This window comes from Cajanus cajan, chromosome 3 (genome assembly GCF_000230855.2).
Source record: "Cajanus cajan strain Asha chromosome 3, NIPB_CcT2T_4, whole genome shotgun sequence".
NCBI lineage: Eukaryota > Viridiplantae > Streptophyta > Magnoliopsida > Fabales > Fabaceae > Cajanus > Cajanus cajan.
Genome location: NC_138519.1, coordinates 3,277,617 through 3,302,053, shown reverse-complemented (window position 1 = coordinate 3,302,053; position 24,437 = coordinate 3,277,617). Strand labels below are relative to the sequence as shown.

The 24,437-nt window shown below is 29.2% G+C and overlaps 1 protein-coding gene across 1 annotated transcript; it reads right to left on the bottom strand.

Annotated features, from left to right (window-relative positions):
• Positions 1-6,283: 6,283 nt before the first annotated feature.
• On the bottom strand, positions 6,284-12,660 carry PRD3 (putative recombination initiation defects 3). The gene is made up of 11 exons (XM_083070200.1): positions 12,424-12,660; positions 12,036-12,195; positions 11,112-11,256; positions 10,818-10,952; positions 10,158-10,210; positions 9,874-10,065; positions 9,590-9,655; positions 9,352-9,401; positions 7,880-8,027; positions 7,585-7,672; positions 6,284-6,593 (listed from the first exon to the last, which is right to left on the bottom strand). The coding sequence occupies exons 1-11, from the start codon at positions 12,495-12,497 to the stop codon at positions 6,553-6,555; spliced, it is 1,152 nt and encodes a 383-aa protein (XP_082926326.1). The 5' UTR covers positions 12,498-12,660; the 3' UTR covers positions 6,284-6,552.
• Positions 12,661-24,437: the final 11,777 nt, after the last annotated feature.

Genomic DNA, 24,437 nt, shown 5'->3' with positions numbered 1-24,437 from the left:
AAATAATGGATAATATAATACCTAGAAGCAATCAATATTCAATGTTGTATATCTTGTCCCTTATATCAAAGTTGTGAAATCTGTATTGGATCCATTGATATGATTATGATTTTCTGTGGAGAGAATAAAGGTCTCAATGTCACACACCCCTTTGGGGCCACAGACATGGAATCTAATTCTGAATTAACTAGATGTATAACTTGATGCAACTTATAAACAATGGATAGATGAAATATCATCTTCCTCTTGAAGATATTATCGTTGCATGTAGTGTAATAGGTATAAAAAAAAATGTGAGTAACATTAAAAAATAAACACTATTAATAAATGTGAAGATTATGTATGAGTATGACTATGTGACATTTAACTTAATCTATAGTTTACATGACTAACTTAAAATTGTTTGGTAAATTAGTCTATTTCAGTGGTTAATAAAAGTAACACTTTTTAATCATATTTATTCATAATATTTTAATACAATTTTATTTTTTTACATTAGAACTAAAATCTCTTTTCACTTATTTACTAAAAAAAAGATAGTCTATATATCTTGTCATCTTGTATCTTAAATTTTAGTGATTGACTTTTTTTATCCATAAAAATTACAAAGATAATAATAAATTCAAATTTAAGTTCATGTACATATTATTTCAATTTTCCATTATTAAACTAATATTAATAGTTCAATAATCAATATTTACATTTCTAATCCATTAGTTTTTTTTTATCATATGCATTCTCACTTGTCCATCTTCTACTTTTATTAATTAACATTATTTTGGCAACATAATTTTCATTCCATATTTTAAAAATTTTGAAATGATTCACTGTGTCAAATTATCATTGGTTAGTGATTTTCTTTGAAAATTAGAAATATATCTATAAATTATTATTGTTTTAATTATAAAGTGGTGTTTGTTTTCTTCCATAATTCTTTCACATTTTGCTCTTATGTCTAACATATATTTTATTGTGTTTTGTAGTAACCATTTTCTTTTATAAGCACTTCTATATATTCCGAAAAAATTGGCCGAAATTTTTTCCAAATGATCAAAAGGTTAACACTTGTCTACTAACATGTTTGACTTTTCAAAAATTTAATAAGTTGGATGATGTTTCGGACAATCATATTTGGAGGATAAAACATTCTCCTTCTTTTATAACACCATAAATATATCATTGTATTATTTTATGACTTAGCCTTATCATAATTAATTGTATTAAAATAATATTTATTAGTAAAAATTATATTTCATAAATATAAATTAATCATTAATTATTAATTTTGAAATATTACGGAGATGATATCTATGAAAAAAAATCACTTCCAAGTATATTAGTGGAGGAATGGGAAAAAAAATCCAAAGTTAGAAAAAAAAAAGTTTTTTCGATAATTATGCTTCAATTTCATCTTCTGAACTTATTGAAAATTCTTTCAATTTTACCTTATCCAAACATTTAAAGTAACAAGTTTAATTTCCAACAAAAAATTAAATGTCTATTATATATTTTGTATTTGTATGTATTAATTTATGATTAGAAAAAATATTTTCGTGTGATAGAACTTATCATTTTTAATGGTATCATATATTTTTTTTATATAGAATATAAGCTTACATTTTAGAATATTTATATAGTAGAAACCATATTTATTGTCTCACCTTATGTCCTCAAAATGTTAGAAGGGGTACTGTTCCAATTTTTTTAAAGAACATTTATAATTACATCCTCAAACTACAAAAAAAAAAAAAAAAAAAGTAAATTACTCCTTGAGTGAGACTGATCATAACTTTGTAATAATACAAGTGCTTTTTTTGTTTAATACAGGACCAAATTATAATTAATGAAAAATCTTGAGGACAAAAATGAGTATTTGATCCTTCTTATTATTATTTTCATCTCACACTTAATTCCCCCTCCCCCTATTTGCGTGTGCGTGTGTACAGTTCTTTTATTTTGCCTTTGGCCTCAAGGCATTCTATGTAATTAAAGTTGAGTGGGGGGTTGTGGGGTGGATGCATGACAAATTGAGGACCACCAAAAACACAAGAACCACTTACTCTCATTATAATCATTCATACCACCTTTCCCACATAACATGCTAATACAGTTATTGACCCCCTTAATTTTGCTTTTCATCTTATCTTGAGCATGAAGCAAAAAATTTAACTCAAAAAATTACTTGTTCATAGGACAAGGGATATCAAATATTTGTATGTTCCTAGTCACACCCAATATTTAGCCTTTTCTTCCTCTTTTTATTTATACATTTACTTTGATGGTTAAATTTTTTTCATAAAAAAAAAGTCATAACTTAAACAAGTGTCAATTATAGATGTACTTGGGTTCGTGCTGTGTCGGACCAAAGGAAATTAAACCGGTAGTTGCTAACTTGTTGTGTCATGTCTTTGCCTCTTTGATGGTCCATAATTGTACTATTTTCTTCATTTTTCTTATCCACATTTTACTATAATCCAAGTTAAGATTAATCTTCGGATATTTTGTAGTTTGGACTGATTCGGTTTGGGTTGTTTTATGAAAAGTATGTTTTAAGTAAAAGATATATTTAAAAATTTATCGTATTTTTTGAAAAGGAAAATCTAAAAACAATATTCTTGTACCTTTTTTTTTCCAAAACTTAGAAATAATATTTTCTGTAAAATTCTGAAAAAGAACTTTTGACATAATTATTTTTTTATTTTAAGTTTGCACAAATAGATTGGTCAAGTTATGTATGTCCATGTGTAAAACTAGAATTCTCAATTATTAAAGCATTATTATGTGAAACTTGTGATGGGGTTAACTTCATATCTCCTCCAATTGTCCCAACCTATTATTCTGCCTTACTTTTTTTTTTTTACTAATAATAGTGGGTAGGCTAACTCCAACTACTGGCTTTTAAGCATTGGATGCCCCCTCTTTTATATACCATATGTCTTAGAAAGTGCTCTTAGTCCATATGCAATCTAGATAAAGAAAAGCAAGAGTTGTAACCCACTGTGAGAAAAGATGAATATGTTATAATTTTACATAGAATAATGGTTAAACAGCCTGGTTATAGGGTTTACGAAGTATCTACAGAGATAAGTCTAACAGATCCACATTCTAAAGAAATGTTCATATTTAATATCCAATTTCGCTTTCAACACTAATTGTCTTTAAGGGGGGGAAAATCCAATTTAAGAAGTAAAATCTTTTTCATGAAAGGGCAAATTGAATAATTTCTTTCGTAATAAAAAATCTCTAAAAATATAATCAAATGGATTGTAATATTCAATATTCAAATAAGAAAAAGTATTAATTGTAACTTCTTCATATAGAAATCCTGCATTAATTGGTGAAGTTGAATTGTATGTCTAGGAGGCTTGAATGGGATATTGTCTTTTGACAATTAAAAGTATTCTGACATCGATATTAGAATTCAACGTAAGACAAAATAGTTGTCATCAATGGGGGATAATAACAATGCCTCATTGTACAGTAAACAACGTTGTAGCAGCTAATCATTAAAAAAAGAATAGATAATGTGAAGAATCTTTGTTGGTTTATGCAATTGGAGTTGGTTTCACGGACAAACCATTAAAAACCCTGCATGAAATACAACAGTTAGGTTGCATATGTTGATTTGAATACTTAAACTCCGATACATCTTATCTTGTCTTAATATCTTTATTACTTTATTTATTAATTACTATTTGAAAAGAAAAACTAGTTTCTTCAATGTGATTACATTTGAGCTTCAAGCAATGTTTTTAGGATTCACAAAATGGGAAATATTTTCACATATAATTACTAGAGCAAAAATATGTCTAGAGTACGAACATAGAGCGTGGGGTGTTCTAGTCCAGTTGATTGCTTTCATCTTTCACGTCCTCATGTTCCCTCTGTGGTGGAACCCACTCCTCTAGAGTCCACTCACCCTCCTAGAGGAGATATTGTCTCTCAGGAAGCAGCTATAATGCCCTACTTGGATAGGGGCATTCAACTAACAAATTATGATTAGTATCAAATTAATGAAAAACTACGTCACCGGAGGAAATTAAGAAATTATACTTTACAACAAATTTTTTACTAAGATAGAGAAATTTAAAATGTAATAAATAATGGAGAAAAGTAACACACACAAAAAATAATGTTATATGAATTGTTATACGTATATCATCACTCTAAAACAAATTGTAAATTATATATGAAAATTAAAACTAATGCTAATCAAGGCATGAGAGAGGTGAAAATAATTGAACTAGACTTTATATGAAATGAGTCTAATTTGTTTATGCAATATAAGTTTATCTATAGGGTTTTATCTGATCTTAATAATGATTTGTTTGAAATTTTATTTGACAATAAGATCTCTAAATAATGTATAAATTAATTCTTCAATAAAACTTATAGACTTCTCCTGTATAAGTTAACATGATTAATATTTAATTACAAGGATAAATAAATATACGATTTAATATAATAAAATAATAATATTTTTAACACTTAGGCGTAATGTAAACTACACGTTAAACTCTTATATAGCAGCCTAACCTATTCTTAATTTATTACCCCTTTCGGGATGACCTAATTAAATATCCATTACGAGATAGGATGATGTGAATATGTGATTTTATTAATATAACAATTATTAATTTCTCATACAAGAACAATGATTTATTAGCTAGGAATGTATGGGAGGGAGTGAGGGAGCTTCCGGGTTTAAACAGCCCACCTCACAAATAAAATATGCTCATGTGAGTTAGGACTTAATGTAAAGGTTCATGATAAACACACCTCCACTCTCCTATAAGCACACCCCCTTTTAAAAAATATATATATAAAATGTCTAAATTACCTTTAAAAAAAAAAATTCCTAAATTTACACCCCTCCTTCCTCGCACCCCCTTACTCGCACCCCCTTCCCCGCAAGCAGAACGGGCCGTACTGCAAGCAGAACGGCCCGTACTGCTTGCAATACGGCCCGTTCTGTTCTCAGTGCTGGCCGTTCTGCAGCAAAACGGGCCGTACTGTTTTCAATACGCCCCGTTCTGCAAGTAGTACGTCACGTTCTTCAATCAGTACGGCCCGTTCTGCAAGCAGTACAGGCCGTTCTGCTTGCAGCAAGGGCCGTTCTGGGGCCGTTCTGTTGCAGTACAGGCCACCGCGTCACTTTTAAAATGGCTACCTTATGACTGATTTTAAAACCCCGATTTTAAAAGTTATTTTTGTACTAATCTTTCTTTTCATAGAACAAGTAAGAGTTTTTCTCATACAAAATCACTTGCCGACATTGCGCACCCCTCTTCTTTCTCTTTCTGGCACTCTTCTTCTTCTTCTTCTTACTGTTACGAAAAGTTCTTTCCGGAATTATATAAAAATGTTCCGGAAAATACTTTCCATAATATTAAATTCTTATTCCGGAAAGTATTTTCCGGAAATATTTTGTTATATAATTCCGGAAAGTATTTTCCATAATATTAAAGTTATTATTACGGAAAGTTCTTTCCGGAATTATATGAACAATAATTTCTATTCCGAAAAGTACTTTCCGGAATGCTAATGACTGTAAAAGTACTTTTCGAAATGCTATGACTGTAAAAGAACCTTTCTTATGCTGATTATGGTGGGACTAGTCCTTTTTTTCTATTCAGAATGACTGTAAAAGTATATTGCTTAATAACATTGAGCGGAAAGAGGCTTTGGGAAGAAGAGGGGTGTGAAATGTGGGGTGCGGGGAAGGAGGGTGGGGAAAGGGAGGTGTAAATTTAAGAATTTCATTTTTTTTAAAGGGTAATTTAGACATTTTATATATTTTTTTTTAAAAAGGGGGTGTGTTTATATGAAAGTGGAGGTGTGTTTATCACCAGCCTAATGTAAATTAATAAAAGCCCAGTTTCATTTCTCAATAGTGTCCAATCCCTCTGCCACTTCCAAATTTCCACCAACACAAGGGTCAATCAGGCCCAACAATTTGTGGGCAGCAAAACCCAATTTTACAAAGGGGGGTACACATTTTTCTTCAGAAAAAGGTAAATTGAGCAATGCATTTTTTTTTCTTTTTTGTAATTACTATAATGATTAATTTATTGGCCCCGAGTGAAAAACGTAATAAAATAATAATAATACTTATATAACTTTTTTTTTTTACATTCTTACATAAATAAGACAAATAAAAAAGATACGTGCGAGATAAGCAGCGATAGAATGAAATAAAAAATATATATATGTTTAATCTAATCGATTTTTTTAGATTAAATATATTCATAAAAATTACTCAGCTATGCATATAATAGCATCCTCTATTTTCATATATTAAAATCAATTTTTTTTTCTCTTTTGAAACATTTAGTGACCTTTTTATTTATATTAAACGACTATTTTAATACAAATAAAAATACAGACATGACCCGTGTGATTACACGGGTCAACATGTTAGTTTCTAATTAAAGTTACACATTACCTGTATAACAAAGATCGATACTGATTTTTAAGGTGAAATTTCACTTTTAACAGGAAAAGAATACCGAAAGTTACAGAAGTTTTATCGACTCTTAGCCCCGGGGTTTTTCACATTTGCTTGTGTATCTGAAAGTATCGAACTGCTGCTCCTGCACAATCAAGAAACTGGCATGAATATTTAAAATGACATCGGGTTTTACAATCTGCTACTGTTATTGAATTTTATAGAAAGCTTGTGTTGTGGACCAAGGCGTAAGATGCGTCAATCTTAACACTTGGTAAAATGTACTCGTTGATATTTACGTCGTGGCAGACACATTGAAGTCAGAATTGGAAGAGGTTACTACCTGGTTATAGTATTACTATACTTTTCCTCTTGCGCCTCCTTGCTTTCCGCAAAATTCGCTCAGTTTCTTCCTCTTCTTCTTTCGTCAATTTCCCAAATAGGTCTTGTCCATGGAAACATATATTTAATAGCAGTTATTATTTCTACTCAAATACTACCTCCCTTCCTTTTAATAGTACTCCTTTTAAGATTCTTATGTACAAAACAAAACAAAAAATAAAATTTCCTGTTTCAATAAAACAATTTCGTATTATACTCATCTTCATTTTTACTCCATAATTAATGTATGTTAGTTGTAATTGTCTAAATGCTAACAACATCACTTTCTTGGCAATAATAAAGAGAGTATTGTCGCTGTCATCACCTTTTTTAAACACTAGATAAGTAATGTTTTTCATTGCTCAAAACTGCATCTAGAACTAAAATTCATCCCTTACACCAGAACTGCTCGATACAATACTTTTTTTTCACCGATAGAATTAAGTTTTAATTCTCTCAACACAATTTTCTTCATTCACATAGCCAACATTCAAACTCCTAATAACATATGTTTAAAGGAAACAACTATCTAATATTTCCAATTTTAAACTATTTGAAAAGGCAAACAAAAATATTAAAACACTTTTGTTTACTAAGATATCCTCTGGCCAATAATTATAATTAATTATTTTAAGGCGGATACTGTGTCTTTTATTAAAGCTTTTTTACTATACACCATATAAAAATGAAAAATGGATAAAAAAAAATATATAAAAATGAAACACAGCAAGTTTTATTGTAGTTTTGTCAACTACCTGCGTTTTCACCGACCAAGCAGGAAAAACCTTCAGTCTCCTCATCAGATTCAATGACAATAGCACAGTCTCTACCTCCCCTCATATACTGTCATTCAAACAGTACTTGGAAATTGATAAAGCACATATAAGACTTGCCAACTAAATAAAAAGAAATCGTTTACATGAAAATGAAGTGACAAATGTCATCGCCAAGTGCATCTTACATAACTGTTTGTATCATATCCACAACTTGTAAAAAGGCATGTAAATTTCTGATCATGAATGGGGGAAGAGACAGTTTTTTTGAAAATACCTTCTCAGTGTGTGGTTCTTTTTTCTTTTGCACCTTTTCAGATGTTTTATCTGAAAAAACGACTCTTTCTCTTTTTACTGGCTTCCAAACGCCCACTTTTATCTCTGGAGCTACAGTAGCTCGTATATTCTTCGCCTCACACCTTGACCTTGGTCACGCGCATACTCATAAATCATAATCATAAAAATGCTTTTGCGAGCGTCAAATAAAAACCAGTCGTAAATAGAAGGATTGATAATTAAGTATTCGATGCAATGTAGCTATTGGGGAGGAACAAATATATAAAATAAATCATCACTCCATTAAACCTGGATTTTGCCAGTCAATAGCAAAGGCGGATATTATAAATAAAACTCGTGATTCAGAGCGTAGAAAATACAATTATTGTATCACGTTTTTGTCGTGAAAAAAAAATAGAAAAAGCAACATTTTCCGGAACAAAAGGATGAATTGCATCCAAAATGAAATGACTTCACTAGTTCAGAAGATGAGTTGGAAAAAACATTAATTACCATAAATGTTTTTTTTTTATATCTCTAACGTATTAAGTGAGATAGACTCCGTTGGTAGGTACCCATAAAATAACTGTAGATTTATGAAGAAAAAAAAATTGTTTCTTTCCATAACTAAATGGTGGATTAAAAGAATATAAGGCACGGGTCCAATATTGGGACTGGACCAGAAAAGGATCAATGGCTGGACCAGGGTCCAACCAAACCAAATGCCTGGAAGGTCTATACCAGGAGGCAAAAGGAGGAGACCTGAAGAAGTTAGTTAGCGTGCTGAGATGTAAGTTTGCTAGGATAGGTGGAAGATTTCTGATTATAGGGAGGTGTTGAGTGGGGGGAGATGAGAGTTTGTCAATAGAGTGCTATTTTGGTTCAATAATATAATAGAATCCAATCTACTTGTTTCCTTCCTGGATACATACATACATATATGTATTTTGTAAATGGATATATGTGCTCTCTTTCTCATTGCCATCATGTGATTTTCAAATCTAATTCTTTCAGCGGCCAAAGCAATGCAGCAATTTAATCCAGTAAATTAACAGTGTTAATCGTCAAATAATTATAGTTATTGTATTCATATGAAAGCTAAGAAACAAATGATTTCACTAATCTATATATATAATAGATCTAAAAAAAAATCAGATTTTTTTTCAATAAATCCCCAATTTTTCTAGTTTACAAATTATAAAAATAGAGTAGAAAATGTATTGATACAATATTGAGTTAATTGTCATTCCCTTTTGGATCAAATATATGTCATGCCATATAAAATTAAATCAATCTACAGTAAATTAGTTCTCACATTTTGGAGTAAAAAGTATATGATATAGTCTTATGAGCAACGCTTCAAAATTGTTTCATAAATAAAACTTACTGAAATTGACGAATAATGTAGACAAATGGATGTAACTCCCTAACTGATAAGACACTACAATTAGTAGAGTAGTAGTGTAAACATACTTAGCAAGAGGCTGACGCCTTTTCGGTGTGGTAACCCGTTTGCTAACCCTCTGCAAGCCAACAATGTATCAGAGGGTAAAAAAAAAACTACGGTTTTCACCGTAGAAAATAATCAGGATTCGGGAGCACGAAATCTTTTCATAAAAAAAAATTAAAAAAATGGAACAAGGTAAATCTTCCATGTAGCATTAAAAAATCAGAAAAATATGTAAATGGTTCATTAATAGAGATAAAGCACCTTTGAAGACAAAGTACGTGGCGCCAGATCCTTTTGGTTGACGCTTTTCAGAATGCAAGAAATTTCCTGCATGTACTCATTGGTAAAGCATCATTGGTTTACAGCCATCTAGGTGACTCTAAAAGAAAGCAAGATGGGAGGGTGGGGGTGAGGAATTTTACTATAGTGGTGAAAAAATGAGTGGAGGGATTTTAAGAAATCTTTACATTGTATAATCTGTACCTAACCATAAAAGTTTAATGTGTACATGTTTTAATCATTGTTAACTAGCATATGGTACGTGCCTTCATTTCCTTGTTGATGTCACGGAGATCATTTTGTACATTTTGCTGAGAGGCTTCGATTAGTTGAGGCAACGCAGAAACCGCCAAACATACTTCCTGTAATTTCTCTTTCTTTGAAACATGGCTCATTTGTTCAGATAAAGATTTCAAGCTCCCATCAATGATTGCTTTAATTTCTTCTTGTCCTTTAGTCTGATTTAAAACCAGACCATCAGTTTACTGAATTTCAATATCCATTGATGTTAGTGAAATCATGCAAGTCAAGATAGAAACCAGGTTATTACCATTAACTGAAGCGAGTTATCCTGTGCAATCAACTTCTGCCTAATGAATTCCACTGAATGGAAATTGAGAAGTTAAAATTGTACACTAGGTCATATAAGTAACTTACATAATAGACCGAGCCACAAAATACGCTCATTAGTATAAATTTGAAAATGAGTGCAACGCACCCACCCGAAAAAGTCCAACTGGGCAAGCTGGCATCAAACACTTAATGAACGGCAAATGGAGCTCGATATCAGAGTTTTTAGCATAAAAAACGAGACTTCCTTCAATTGAACTATGTTTCAAAGAATATACAATTGTAGAAAAATGCAAAATGTGCATTGAATCAAAGGAGAGACATTAAAAATTTCAGTAGAAGAGTGTTGACAGATATGATTACCCAAATTCAAAGTCAATAAAGGGAACATGACAGGTATGCATTGAACCAGATTTTATGCAAGAACCATTAAGGTCGGTCTAATAATGGGGGTGAGAGTTAGACTAGAATGTGCAGTCTTATATTCAAATTTTGTTATCTTGTAATTTCAACTGATTAAAAAAAAAAAAAAAAAAGACCCACTGTCTTCCTCAGAAGTACTGTCATTGATTGGTATTAATACAACTTCCATAAATCTTTTTTCAGAATATTGTCAATGCTTACAAGGTGAGTTACTTACTCTCCAAAATAATTTCCTTTGTTCCTTTGTTTACTTGCATTACGTCACTTTGAACAGAATCCAGGATCATTGCAAACCTACTCAATGTTGTTTCCATTATGCCAATTCGGTGTTCAAGTCCTTCACTTAACTGACCTGCCCGATGTAATAATAGATTTATTATCTTCTGTAAAGTAACATGCGAGCGTATAGATATGAAAGTCAGATCACTTATACATATGTCTAAAGTCTAATGTGGATGCCAAAAGGATAAGCTAGGAAAATAAAACTCATATTTTCATTAAATACTCTTACTTTTATGTTCTGCAGAATTCCATTTAATCATTAGATTGGACGAAGATCTCGAGTTAGGTTGTTGACTCTCTTCCCGCGAATATGTAGCTCGGGGCAAGCTAGAAAGCCTCCTCAAAGAGTTCTCATGTTCTTGAGAACCAATTCTCTACAAGGATTATAAAAACATAATAAACATAGAAGTAGAATCTCGAATTGCTCGTAATTATGTTTATATACTAAAGTTCAAAAACAAAATGTGTTAGGTTTACTTAAAACATTTCATAATTGAGTGAAGGATCTTAGAAGATGTTCTCTACTTACAAAGAAAAACTCATTGGTAATAACATACCAGTATCATGTGCATATGAAAAATTAGTAAAAGTACATAGGAGGTTTTTCCTCTAAGATTTGTCAACAAAACTTAGATGCAGTTCCTTTTTAAATCTTAGAGTTGTTATTCAACATTCAATAAGGATTGAAGTTTAAGTGTTTCTAAATTTTAGTGTCGTTATTCAATATTCAATCAGGATTCAAGTTTCATCTCGATAACTTATTCAGATCTTTAATGCAAAGTTTTATTATATAACTAACAAGCTAAAACTCCAATTACGATAAAAAATAAATAAATAAATAACACCTGAAATACTTGCATTTGAATATGTAGTTTTAAGTCCCGCGCACAAGATTGTGACAAATATGATAAATCTAAGGTTAACCACGGAATAAATTGCTACACTCTCTGTGTGGAGTAAGCAGCACAGGGACTATTAATTAGCAGCGACATTAACGATTTCTCTCGCAGATCATGCTTCATTTTACTTGTTTGAAATTAGGTTTTTCTCAACTCATGAACAATTCATGAAAGAAGTACAATCAAGCATATTTTCAACTCGAGCAAAAACAACACAGTGAAAGCCGCTGCATCAATATGAGGCAAAATATAACCTGATCATTAGTCGTGACGGCCTCGTCGAGAGAGTTCTGAGAGAAATGAGACAAAATTCCGTGCTGAGAGGAGAGTCCCTGAGAAAGCGACTGCTGAGACGGTTGCGAGCGATGCTGAGAGTGAGACACTTGCAATCCGCTTGACACGTTGTTCCCTTTCCTTCATACAGCATAATCGATTAAAATTGTCAACACTCAGAGAAAAGAAGCACGAACCTGAAGCTGAAGCGCGTGGTAACGCACCAGAACTTCGGTTCACCGCAGTTCGCGTTATGATATCAAATTTACAAATCATTCTAGCTTAGTTTCCAGATCTCGTTATTTTAACGATCCAAACAGAGCGTTATGCGAGGAAAAAATGAGAGAGTGAGGGAAGGGGAAAAGTGACCTTGGATAAACGAGAGGAGGAGGAAAGACGGAGATGGAGGAGAGATCGCAGGCTTTGTTGATCTTCATCTTCATTTCGGTCGGAGATGAAACGGCGTCTAGGTCATCGTCGTCGAGATCTGCAGAAACGGCAAGCGTTTCGAGTTTGCTCTGTGTGAGAGAAGAGAAGAGAATAAAGATAGAAGCTCGCGGATTGCAAATAATGGCGGGAATGGGATGGGAATTTGAAGAAAGAAGAGAAGAGACCGTTGGTATTTATATTGATGGGTTTAAACAGAAATGGGCCGGGTCACGGGTCAGTTCTTCTTTCAAAGTAGGAAGAATTTCACATTTCATCAACTGGACTCGTTGGACAGCTTTGGGAATTAATATATTATGGTATTTGAATGTAATTTTGGATTGTATTTCAGTAATATTTTAAAGATGTGTATATGTTGTTTTACTTAAAAGTATATTTTAAGTTAAAATTGAAAATAAGAGCTTAAAAAGAAATTAAATTTGTTTATTATTTTCTTTTTCTCTAAAACACTTTTTTAAGGTAAAAGTTTTTTGGTAAAAAAAAAATAAAAAGCTTTGATTTCGTTTGAAAATAATTATTTGGTCCAATAAAAACATATTTATAAAAATAAAATATACTATTAAATTAATTTTATTTACGTGAAATTGTTTTAATGACAATAAAAATTAACAAAATAGTTAGAATCATATATTTAAAAATTTTAACATGCCAAAAATTATCTTAATAATTTTTTTTGATGATTTGAAAGTTATATATATATAATAAAAACTAAATCAATATAAATATCAATAATAAATGATAAAATGTTTAATTTATTCTATATTATTGTTTAATAATATTTTAAATAATTAGTATAATCGAACATTAATTATAATAAATAAATAAAAAACGTATGATATCACATTCAAGAAAGTACAGGAGACCACGTGATAAACAAATTCAAAAAATAAAAAATATATATAGATATACAACAAAAATAATGACAAACTAAAATATAAGTACATAGAATTCAAAGTGAGGTTTAAGGTTTGACACTAATCTTTGGTGTTCAATTAATTAAGTTAAACCTTGTGATTTAAAAGCTTTTATTTAAAAGATTGATTCACCTAATTTTCTAAATATTCGTTAATTATTATCTTTTAACAATAATTATATATTGTGGTATTTTGAGGTGTAAGGAGCTCTTAAGAAATATTTATGTGTTTTAGAGAGAGTTTTTAGATAAAAGTCTAATTTGACCATGAGAGAAAAGTACATAAGATTTTTTTTATTAAGAATTGAGTTTTATGAGTCTAGTTCTTAAAAACGTTAAAGAGATAAGTTAGAGATAAGCACTCTAAAGTTCATGAGTTTCTCTTCTTCTCTAAACTTTCTATCGAGAAGGTGATTCTTTTTCCAAAGTTATAATTTGGTTGTGTTTGTTGATTCGAGTCAATAGAACCATGAATCAAGATTGTTGAGTCATGCAAAATTTATTGGAAAAGCTTGGAACCATTTCCTTCTTCTCATTTTCTCTTAGATTTTTGTGTTAGATTGTTGAGTTGCATGTGATTATAATGTATTAAAGGCATGGTTGCATGAATGAATTTGATGTGGAAATGGTTGTTTCTTTGAGTTTTGGGGTGTCTTGGTTCTAGGAGATGAATTTGTGGTGTTTGGTCGTATATGTGTTGCATGTTGAATTTCTTGTGAGAAATGAGTTGTGGTTGAGACATATATATATATATAGATTGTTGTATTTCACGTGGGAGTCTTCTATTTTTCAACTGTTATGAGCCAATTCGAGCAATCTCACCGTCGTGACAAGTGCGCCTTCAAGGTGCCGAGCATGGTTTTAATTAGAGTTTCTTTATCTTGCTCATGTTGGACACAAGATTGGTTGCACCAACATGAGGAGGGAGAGTTGCCTTTGATTGAAATTAAGTTAGGTGTGGGTTAAATGGCATTGGGCATGACATCGAGCACCAAAGGAATGACGTCAGCCATAAAGAGAGAGAATTGTCTTTGCTTATATTAGGGCTAGACATGGGACTTTGTCATGCCAAGCGTGAAGGCCCAGGGGTCTCTACATCAAATTCATGTTTAATAATCCATGTTCAATTTCTAGTTTCAACGATTCAACCGTTGAATTTAAAGTTCTTAATATAAAAATTAAGTTTACAAATTTTTAAAAAATTTGAAAACTATTTGATACTTCGTTTCATTAATTCAAATCAATGTATAAAATATTTTTATGATTATCTATCAGTTTGTGGAAGATATAGGGAACCCCTAGGCCCTCATGCCCAACATGACAAAGCCTAATGCTCGACCTTAATTCAAGTAGAGATGATTATATCTCTTCACAAGCCAATGCCAATGCCATTCCTTTGACACCCAACGTCAATTCAAGCAATGTCGAGTTTCTTACCCGTGTCTGGTGCCATTCAAAACATGTCTAGTTCCACTTCAACCTGAGATAATTCTCTTTCCTCACGCTCAACACCTCCAATTATGTGCTTAGCATGAAAAAGATAAAGAACTTTTAATTGAAACTACGCTCGACATCATGAAGGTGCATCCAACGTAACAATGAGTTCTACACCTAACAAACCATGAATTTGGCTCAACCCATTTGAAATACAAGAAATCCAAACATGCAAAGCAATATACTATACATATACATCATCTATTACCCATTTCACGCCATAAATCCAACATGCAGCCACAATTTGACTAACATCATCAATATCACTTCACGTGTTCTAAAAATCATAAAACTCAGTATTTCCATCATACAATCCATCAACATAAACACATTTTGATGACAATCAAACAACATGAAACTTGTCCAACTCAACATCTTTTTTTTCTTTTCTTTATGATCAAACTAGACTTTTGTGTAGAGAAATCCTCTAAAATACCACAGGATGCCCTTAAGAGTTTCCTTAACTCTCAAAGTTTTCAACTACACCTCAAAATACCATAACATAAAATTAATGATAAAACACAATAATGATCAAAATGATACAATATTGCAAGTTGCATTTAAAAAAGAATTATTTCTTTTGCTAAAAAAAGGATTATAACTGCACGTCTTATAATTGTCATTTTTTTATAAAATTATCATTTTTTATATAATCAAATATTTAAAATTATTTTCCTCTAAAAAATTAAAAATTATTAAAAACATTTATGTTACAAAATATAAAGACTTAATCTTTGTCATAATAAAATAAATTATTGTTTATGAAAAATGTAAATTAAAATCTTTATATAGAGGGACAAATTAAAATTTCATCTAACTTTTTGATTTTATACCAGTATTTTAAGACTTTTCTTTAGATTAATTTGATTAGTCGGAAGAGAAGGAAAACCTGATAAAAATTATTTCTATTAATGATTGAATTTAAACATTATTCAAACGATTCAATCTTAAATTTAACATACATTTTCAACTCTTTAATTTTTCATCTAACTAGATCGTCCCCTTTCAAATTAGGCCCCAATTTGCACTTCAATGAAAAATACAAATTTTAATATAAATTTAGGGTTGAAATAAATATATACACATAATCTAGTTATTTAACTATTTTTTTAAAATAAGAATACATCAGTTGGCTCCGTGTTGAGTTGCCGTTGACCAAGAAAATGCTCGTGTGGTATATCTCTGTCTGCTTCGTGATAATATTCCCTGGCATATTCTTTTGCCGCCGCAAGGCTGCAATTCCATGCAACAACTTGAATTATGAATGTACGCAACACAATTTTTTTTCTTCTTTCCTTTCAATAGTTATGATACTCGTGTAATAATTTTTATATAATTTACTTATTTATTATATATATGTTTTTTATTTTTTTATAACTTTTCTCTTTTATTTTATAAATTTTTACATTATTTATTATATATATACTAATATTTTAATATATATATATATATATAATAATACACATGTTAACTATTTATTATATATAATTAAAATTTATAATAAATTGTATATATAATTTAATATTTAAATATATATAATTTAAAATTTATATTAATAGATATTCTTAACATATAAAAATATTTTAAATTTATGATAAATAATTTATATTATAGTATAAAATTATTTTTAATTATCGATAATATATTTTAAAAATATTAAAAATTAATTCATACATATTTATGATAAATAAAAAATAAATTATATATAGTAAAATAATTTTTAAAAATCCTTTTGTCAAATAAAAACTTCTAAAAACACGTTCATGTAAGATAAACATTTGTGTTTAATATATAAATATTGATTGTAACAAACAAAGTTCATCTTTGCATATAATGATAAGAGAACATAAAAAAAAAATTACGAAACAAGAAGAAATTCATTTAAGATGATGACTCTTTCTATTAGTCAAATAATTTTTTCATCTCAAAAATTTCTATTTATTGATTATACATCTAAAAATTATAAAAAATAAATTCTTAAAATAAACATAATACTTTTAATTGTAAACAACATCCTTAAAAGTAAATATATTTTTATATCTAAACAAATCATAGAAATTTGAAATTATAAATTTAAATTGCTATACAGGTATCATTTTTTATATCACGTCTTTATTATTTTTTCCTTTTTATGACACTCATTTTTAATAATATAAAAATACACCTTCAATCATTTTCATAACATCATATTTTGTGTTTATCATTTTCATTTTATTATTTATAACATATATTTTTTCCCTGCCGTAAAGTTTCTTATACAATGTAAAACTAGAATTCATGTGTATAATATTTAGCCAAGAATCTTTGACTCAATGGGACACCATTACGCCAATATGCCACATGCCACAGCAATACAGCATATGCAGCTTATATGTTATTAAGACCTACGAGGCGACTTTTTTAATCAAATTGTCCAACAACTCATGTAAACATTACTCTATGGTAAAGTATTTGTTTTAAAGTAACAAACAAATTAAGTGGTCGATAAGGTTGATGCATTATATGTTTGAGGGTAGGAGACAGCGGAAAGCTATTAATTAACAAATAAAATATTTAATTAATATATCATTAAAGTGCTCCAAAACAACAAAATTTATAGAATAAATTTTAATTTGACCTCTTCTAATAATAACATATATTTACTAATAATACTTGGTCACGAAATTCATTAGTTATAGGCAGTGTTTTAAAACCCGGACCAACCCGGCCGGTTGGACCGGTTGGACCGGGAATCGATGGTCCAGCCGGTTCGAATCTGAAGTTGGATCGGTTATGCAGTCGACCCATTTCAAACCGGATTGAACTGGTCAATTTTTTGGTTCAACCGGTGAACCGGTCGGTCAAACCGGTTCAACCACTTTTTTTTCTTATTTTTTTAAAAAAATTTTAAGGGACCATAAATCACAAAAATAATAATGAAAATTGAATCTCTTAATGAAAAAGTAAGGAGTCTTATTAAATATAACAATGACTACTTGTTCTAATATATTTGTTTGCAATATATACAACTTAAATAACTTTTATAGTATATTATTAATTTTAAATTATATATTTAATAATGCAATATCTATGTAAATATTACATATATTATTTTGTGATATTAATTGCAAGCATATTATATATGTACATATTATTTATATTTTTAATTTGTATTAATATACCATTTAACATGTAATTTTTTTATGTATTTTTTACAAAATAAAAATAAAAATAATTTTAAATAAGATAAAAAAATTGAAATTTAAAATAAGATATGAATTTATTAAAATTTATAAGTATAAAATATATTTAATATAAATATTTTTTAATAAAAATCGAGTCATGCGGTTCAACTAGTGACCCACCGGTTCAACTTTTGACCTACTGACCCAGTACTTTAATCGGTTCAATGACCGGTCCAGTTTTTAAAACTATGGTTATAGGTTGAGTTGGGTTAAGTTGTGTAAGACCTGAGGCTAACAAGATGTATTATGATTTTCAGTTGTTAATGCCAAATCAACGGATCTATAACTCATTAACATATGTAGTTTTAAGAAAACTAGAAAACGTGTCTATAACTCATTAACATATATTTTATGAAAACTAAAAAACATTGAGATCCATAATCTTAAATTTTTAATGGATTATTGTTGGTAAAAGAAAGTGGAACCCTTTATTTTTCTATATTGTCACATTTCTTCAAAAAAAAAATGTATGAATTAAATTTGGTCTTTTCTTAGAATATGACTTATTTATCTATTTACTTACTTGATATACAAATTAACTCTATGGCTTCTAATGAATATTTTTGGTTGATTAAAGAATATTAATTTATAAATTTTCTTTGCTTCCTTCTTCCCGTCTACGGAAACATCACTGAACTTTCGCTTTGAAGTTTGAATAGTATTGCAATAGTTTTAAGTCATAATTTGGTGGTGGACTGAATTTGCAAGAAATTAAGATTTGATATTGACACATTTTATGCCTCGCTTGAAAGCTACGTGTAAGTTGGAACCTCCAGGCTGCGACCACTAGTTTAGTATGTTTGCAATAAATGATTCTAGATTTTTTCCAAATTTTGTGTCTCAAAAATTCAATATGAGATTTTCTGATAGAAACTCATCATTAATAATTTTTTTTAATAAAAATTAGTCACCGACAAATTCATACCAATATCTCGATTATACAAAATAATCTTAAAGTACATAAGGAATTACAATAAAAACAATTTTATGACAGTTATTTCTTTAAAAACATAGTAACTAAAACATTTTTTTTCACTTCAGTACTTTAAACTATTACACAATTACTGCACCAAAAAAAAAGACTATTACACAATTATGACAAATTTGAAAAGTTAGAAGTTGTTAAGCTAGTGAATTGAATAAAAAATATTGTAAAATTAACTTATAAAATAACTAATAAATATTGTAAAATGAAAAAGAAAAGTGTATATTTAGTTATTTAAAATAAAACAATATTTCACTTAAATTAGTAAGAATAAAAATAAAATAAATTAATTACTTATAAATTAGCTTATTTTTATTAATTAAAAATAATTTATAAAAACAAATTAAAAATCACTAACATAAACTTGTATAGTAATTAAACACGTAATTTTTATCAAACTAACTTATATAACTTATAAACTAGACAAGATAACTTATCGATCAATAATATTATTATTCCACACTCATTATAAATCTCACTTAATTTATAAGTTTTTAACTGAGTCATACATTACTATATTAAACACACCCTAGGGCTAGGGCCTAGGTGTGTGGAGATGAAATTTGTGACAATTGATAATTAAGATCATTAAAAAAAAATATTTACGATATATTCACGAAATTATATAATTTAAAGATGAAGAAAATGTAACTAAGATTTTTCTTTCCCCTCTGGCGCCATTCTCTCACTGGTTTTCTTTGCCTTGCTGTCATTCTGTGTAGACTTTTGTTGAAGAAAATTTAATGAGTGGGCCAATACGTGTGCCGTCTTGAACAAGTATCGTCTCAAAGTTGCATCATGTATTCAATTTTTGATAGTACTTATAAATAATGATAAAAAACTATGGGCAATTAATTTTGCCAAATAAGAGAGTATTTTTTTTTTGGAAGGGGGGTATACTAAAGGATATTTTTTGCTTAAAAATTATTTCCAATTTTTAGTTTCCTTGAGTTAATTAACCTAGTGAGGAAGAGATATCCGCCATGTGGAAGAAGAGCATGCATAAGGTTGAGTTTGCCAACATATATATGGCTAGAAAGAGAGACCAAACATGCATTGATAAGCATTCTAAATCTCTGGCATATGGGTCACGAATGTGGATGCTTACAAGTTACAAAATACAAATAGCTAACCATATAAACTTTGTATTTATCTACTTGGATATCGGATAATTTTTCCATACATTTATAGAAGAAAATAAAAATAATTATTTTAAAAAGTTTTTATCTTCTTTATTTCATTTTACGGGTGTTCCTGTATTAAGATACACACTTCAATTATCTTTGTTGTGACGGGTCGGATGTTGGGTCTCAGTCTTCTCGGTCGAATCCGGGCAGTCCGAAGTAAGGGGTGGGTGTGCCTGCGAAGACACTCCAACGCTCAAGTTAGTGTTCGGCGTAATAAATGCGGTAGTTCAGAATTAATTACATACCTCGTTGGGGTCCTATTTATAGTATTTCTTATTGGGCTGCAATTAGGGACTGGCCCCCGGAAAATTAGGGGTCTAATCTTGTGCATTATGTTAATTAATCTCTCCGTAACCATCTAGATGATGTCGACATACTCGGCTGACTCCGCTGACACGTTTCGCCCCATCTGGGAGTGGTCGGCGGGTTCGGGTACTCGGCATAAGCAAAGGTCTCGGGTATTCGGGCGATTCGGCCACAGTATTACGGGGTTATTTATCTTGAAACAAACAAGGCGCTATTAATATTATGCCAGCTAGGCAGTTTCCGTCGGCATCATTATCATGCTTACGCAGCAATAATAAGACAAAATTTGCATATTTATTTTTTGGAATCTAGAGTTATAAATAAAATTATATTATCTATTTCAGGCCAGAACTAGAATATCTCATCCTACGTTGCAGTTTCGAAAGGCACATCTGAAAGTGAAGTTTTATTTGTAAATCAAGAAGTAGGGTAAATGCCAAGACAGAGTTTGGGACGAGTTCAACACTAGCTACAACGTTTTTAGTCAATACAACATACAACGTAGACTTGTAAATGCAAAACAAAAAAATAAAAGTCTTTGGAGAGCGACCACAAATGGCGGAAACCGCGTGGTGGACTGAGAAATTAAAGGAGGCTTATTTATTTATTTGGCATATTCGCATCTCTATTTATCTATCTATATTATCTTTAGTTTAATTAGTAGACAAATTAAGAGAGATACTTTATTATATTTATTTTTGAGAAATTTCGGAAAAAGATAGTTGTATGATTTTTGGGATAAAGTTGTCTAATTAAGAAAAAATGAAAATCAAAACAAAGTTATCAAAGAAAATATTGCCTTTTATATATATGTAACTATTTAACTGTATATTAATGTAATTTTGTTAACAAATATGAAAATATTGGATAAATAAAAAAAAAGTATTTTAGATGGTAAATACTTAAAGAATTAATAAATAAAGTGAAGAAGAAAAAAAGCATTAGGTATACTCATCAATAAAATACGATTAATTAGTTACTTTTCTTATATTATATTATTATATTTTTTTTCTATTTTTAAAATATTCAATATTATATTTTGGTAATAATTGATACTAATGATATTAAGGGGAAAATTACGTGACAATGATGTGTCAAAATGTGAAAATGAACGCATGTCTATTTATATTATAAAATTTAAACTGTAAGTATGAAATTAAAAATGTGAAAATAAACACATGTCTATTTACATTGTATAATTTAAACCATAATAAGTATGAAATTAGGTAAAAGTAATCGTAAAATTTTATTATTTAACATTTAAGAAAATTCATGATAATTGACATCGTAAAAATATTTTATTTCTATGGTGAGTTTGGATTAGCGCAGCAAATCTATTTTATTGAATTTAATTAGTTATATTTCATATATAAAATAATTTTTTTTATTTTATTTCAAATTATAAGAATATTTAATTGAGAAAATAAAAATAAATGAATAAAAAAATAATGAGGATAATATTTATTTAAAATATAAATTAATTTTATTATATTTCAAATTATAAGAATAATTTTAACAAGACTCACTATCATGTTCAAAAAGAGATTATTTGTAAGATTATAATCTTGTTTCATATAATTAGTAGTTTATGTTAAGTTAGATAGGAATCACGATGAACCGTAACTTGTAGGCATGATTACATGCTTTATATTTTTTAACATTGGTTAATATATTAAGTGTTCATTATATAAGTATTCCCTTTTTCAACTTGGGTTCCTAGCAATCCAATTCTTATTTTGTTACAATTGCTTGTATCTTGTCTCTTTGCATATCATTAGGACAATGCAAGATTGATTAAAAGTACAAATTGTTGATTTTATCATGATAATGGTATGTAGAATTTGTTAAAAACATGAACAATATCTTGGAGTCTATTATAATAATTTATAGACTCCTCGTACCATGATTTTGAATACATTATAAATTGGTTATTCTGACACAAAGTTTTAATATTTATTTATTGCCATCGATTTCTTTTATCAAATCAAACTTCCTTGCCATTTTCTTGACTAATAACGAGTAAAAATACACAAAATCTTTAAAATGGAAATTATAAAAAAAAATATTAACCTATTTTTGGTTCAAATGCCAAACACAAAATAATGAATGTAAAATCAAATATATATTTGTGTTTCTATGGAGTAATTAATTGTGCAAGAAAATTAAGTGTATTTTTATATGTAAGAAGGGCTTAAGCCAAAATCAAAAGGCTTGAGCCAATTGGATCCTAAAAAAAAAGCTCCTTGTCCAAGAATAACTCAAGCAAAAATAAAAGGATTTCAACGAATTTGCCTTGAATTGGAAAGATCTTTATGGTTCCAAACAAAATAAAAAATGTAAAGTTTCATGGAATCATGAAATGGTAAATCTAAGAAATTGCATGTTTGTCTTCTTAAAATGGTAAACACTCAACTTCAAACCATGTTTATGCTATGTTTGACTAAGAGAACACAACATTAAAAACATAGAATCAATGATGTAAAAAAAAAATCTCAAGAATCCATGTGTGTTCTTCAAATGGTAAAGACAATCAATGTCATGTTCAATAAAAAACTTAACATTTCACAAAAACTCACGTGTACACTGTTCTAAAAGAGAGGAAGAAAAAGAGACTCCTTGAACATGTTTTTTTGTCAGAAGGGCTTAAGTCATAATCATAGGTTTTGAGCCAATTTGATCGGAAGAAAAAACTCCTTGTCAAAAAATAACTCAAGCAAAAATAAAAGGGTTTGAGCGAATTTTGTCCTTAAATAAAATTATCTCTAAAAAGACTCATGTTTGTCTTCTTCAAATGGTAATAACACTCAATTTCAAACCATGTTTCTAGTATACTAGACTAAGGGAACACAATATTAAAATATAAAATAAAAATGTAAAAAAATAAAATAAAGAGAATCATATTGGTGCTTATGATAAATACAATCAATATTATACTTAACAAAAAAACTTTGACTTTTTACAAAAAGTCGTGTATACATTATTCTAAAAAAAGGGAAAAAATTATGCTTTACTTTGTGTTGAATTTTCATAGATAGAAGAGATTCTAGCAAATATGTAACTATATTGAAACTTTAAATTATTAAACGTAACCTTTTAAATTTTAGAGGAATGACTCATAATGGAAATTTGAAATTTGGGAGAAAGAAAAAAAAGAAAAGACTTGACATATGAGATATAGAAAATGAATATAACTCCGATTCCAAAAATTGCTTTATTGTTGATGATCAAATGTTTCATTTTTCAGTAGTCATTTCATTGTTTTTCTGATTTGGGGCAACTCCAACACTTTTGAAGAAGAAATCCCAATCTATTCTCCGAATTGATAAAAGTTACCAATTCTGAAATTACCAAATAATCACAAAGATATACAAGTGTCCATTAATTAATAAAGGTCAAAGATGTAATTTTTCTAGTCTATTATTTTATTACTTAGATAAGATAATAGACCGTCGTGCCGATGCATGGAAATTGGAAGATGTGACTTTTATGTTTTTAACAAATTACTACCTCACGGCACAAATATTTTACTTATTGTGATTTATGTAAAAAAAAAAAAAAAAGACATTAGATAATAATTAATAGTTGTGTAAAATTAAGATATGATTAATGATTTATTTTGCTTTATTTTTTTAATAAAGTGTAATTAATTAGATTTTAAGTTTTAAAACATTAATTAATTTAAAATTAAAAAAAAACTAATCATTAATGGTTATGAGAAGGATGTTGTAATAGTTTTTTTTTTTTTTTTTTTTTGTTGTTGTTGAAAGAGATGCTGTATCACGTTCATAATTCCGGAAGATTGGAATTAATTGAAAGTCCAAGTAGTG

Excerpts from the sequence above, each read along its gene's own strand:
- PRD3 (XM_083070200.1), bottom strand. The coding sequence starts at position 12,497 with ATGAAGATGAAGATCAACAAAGCCTGCGATCTCTCCTCCATCTCCGTC. Across the intron at positions 10,953-11,111 it reads GAATTCTGCAGAACATAAAA|GTCAGTTAAGTGAAGGACTT; the intron begins GTAAGAGTATTT and ends TACATCGGGCAG. Across the intron at positions 9,402-9,589 it reads CACGTACTTTGTCTTCAAAG|AGGGTTAGCAAACGGGTTAC; the intron begins GTGCTTTATCTC and ends GTTGGCTTGCAG.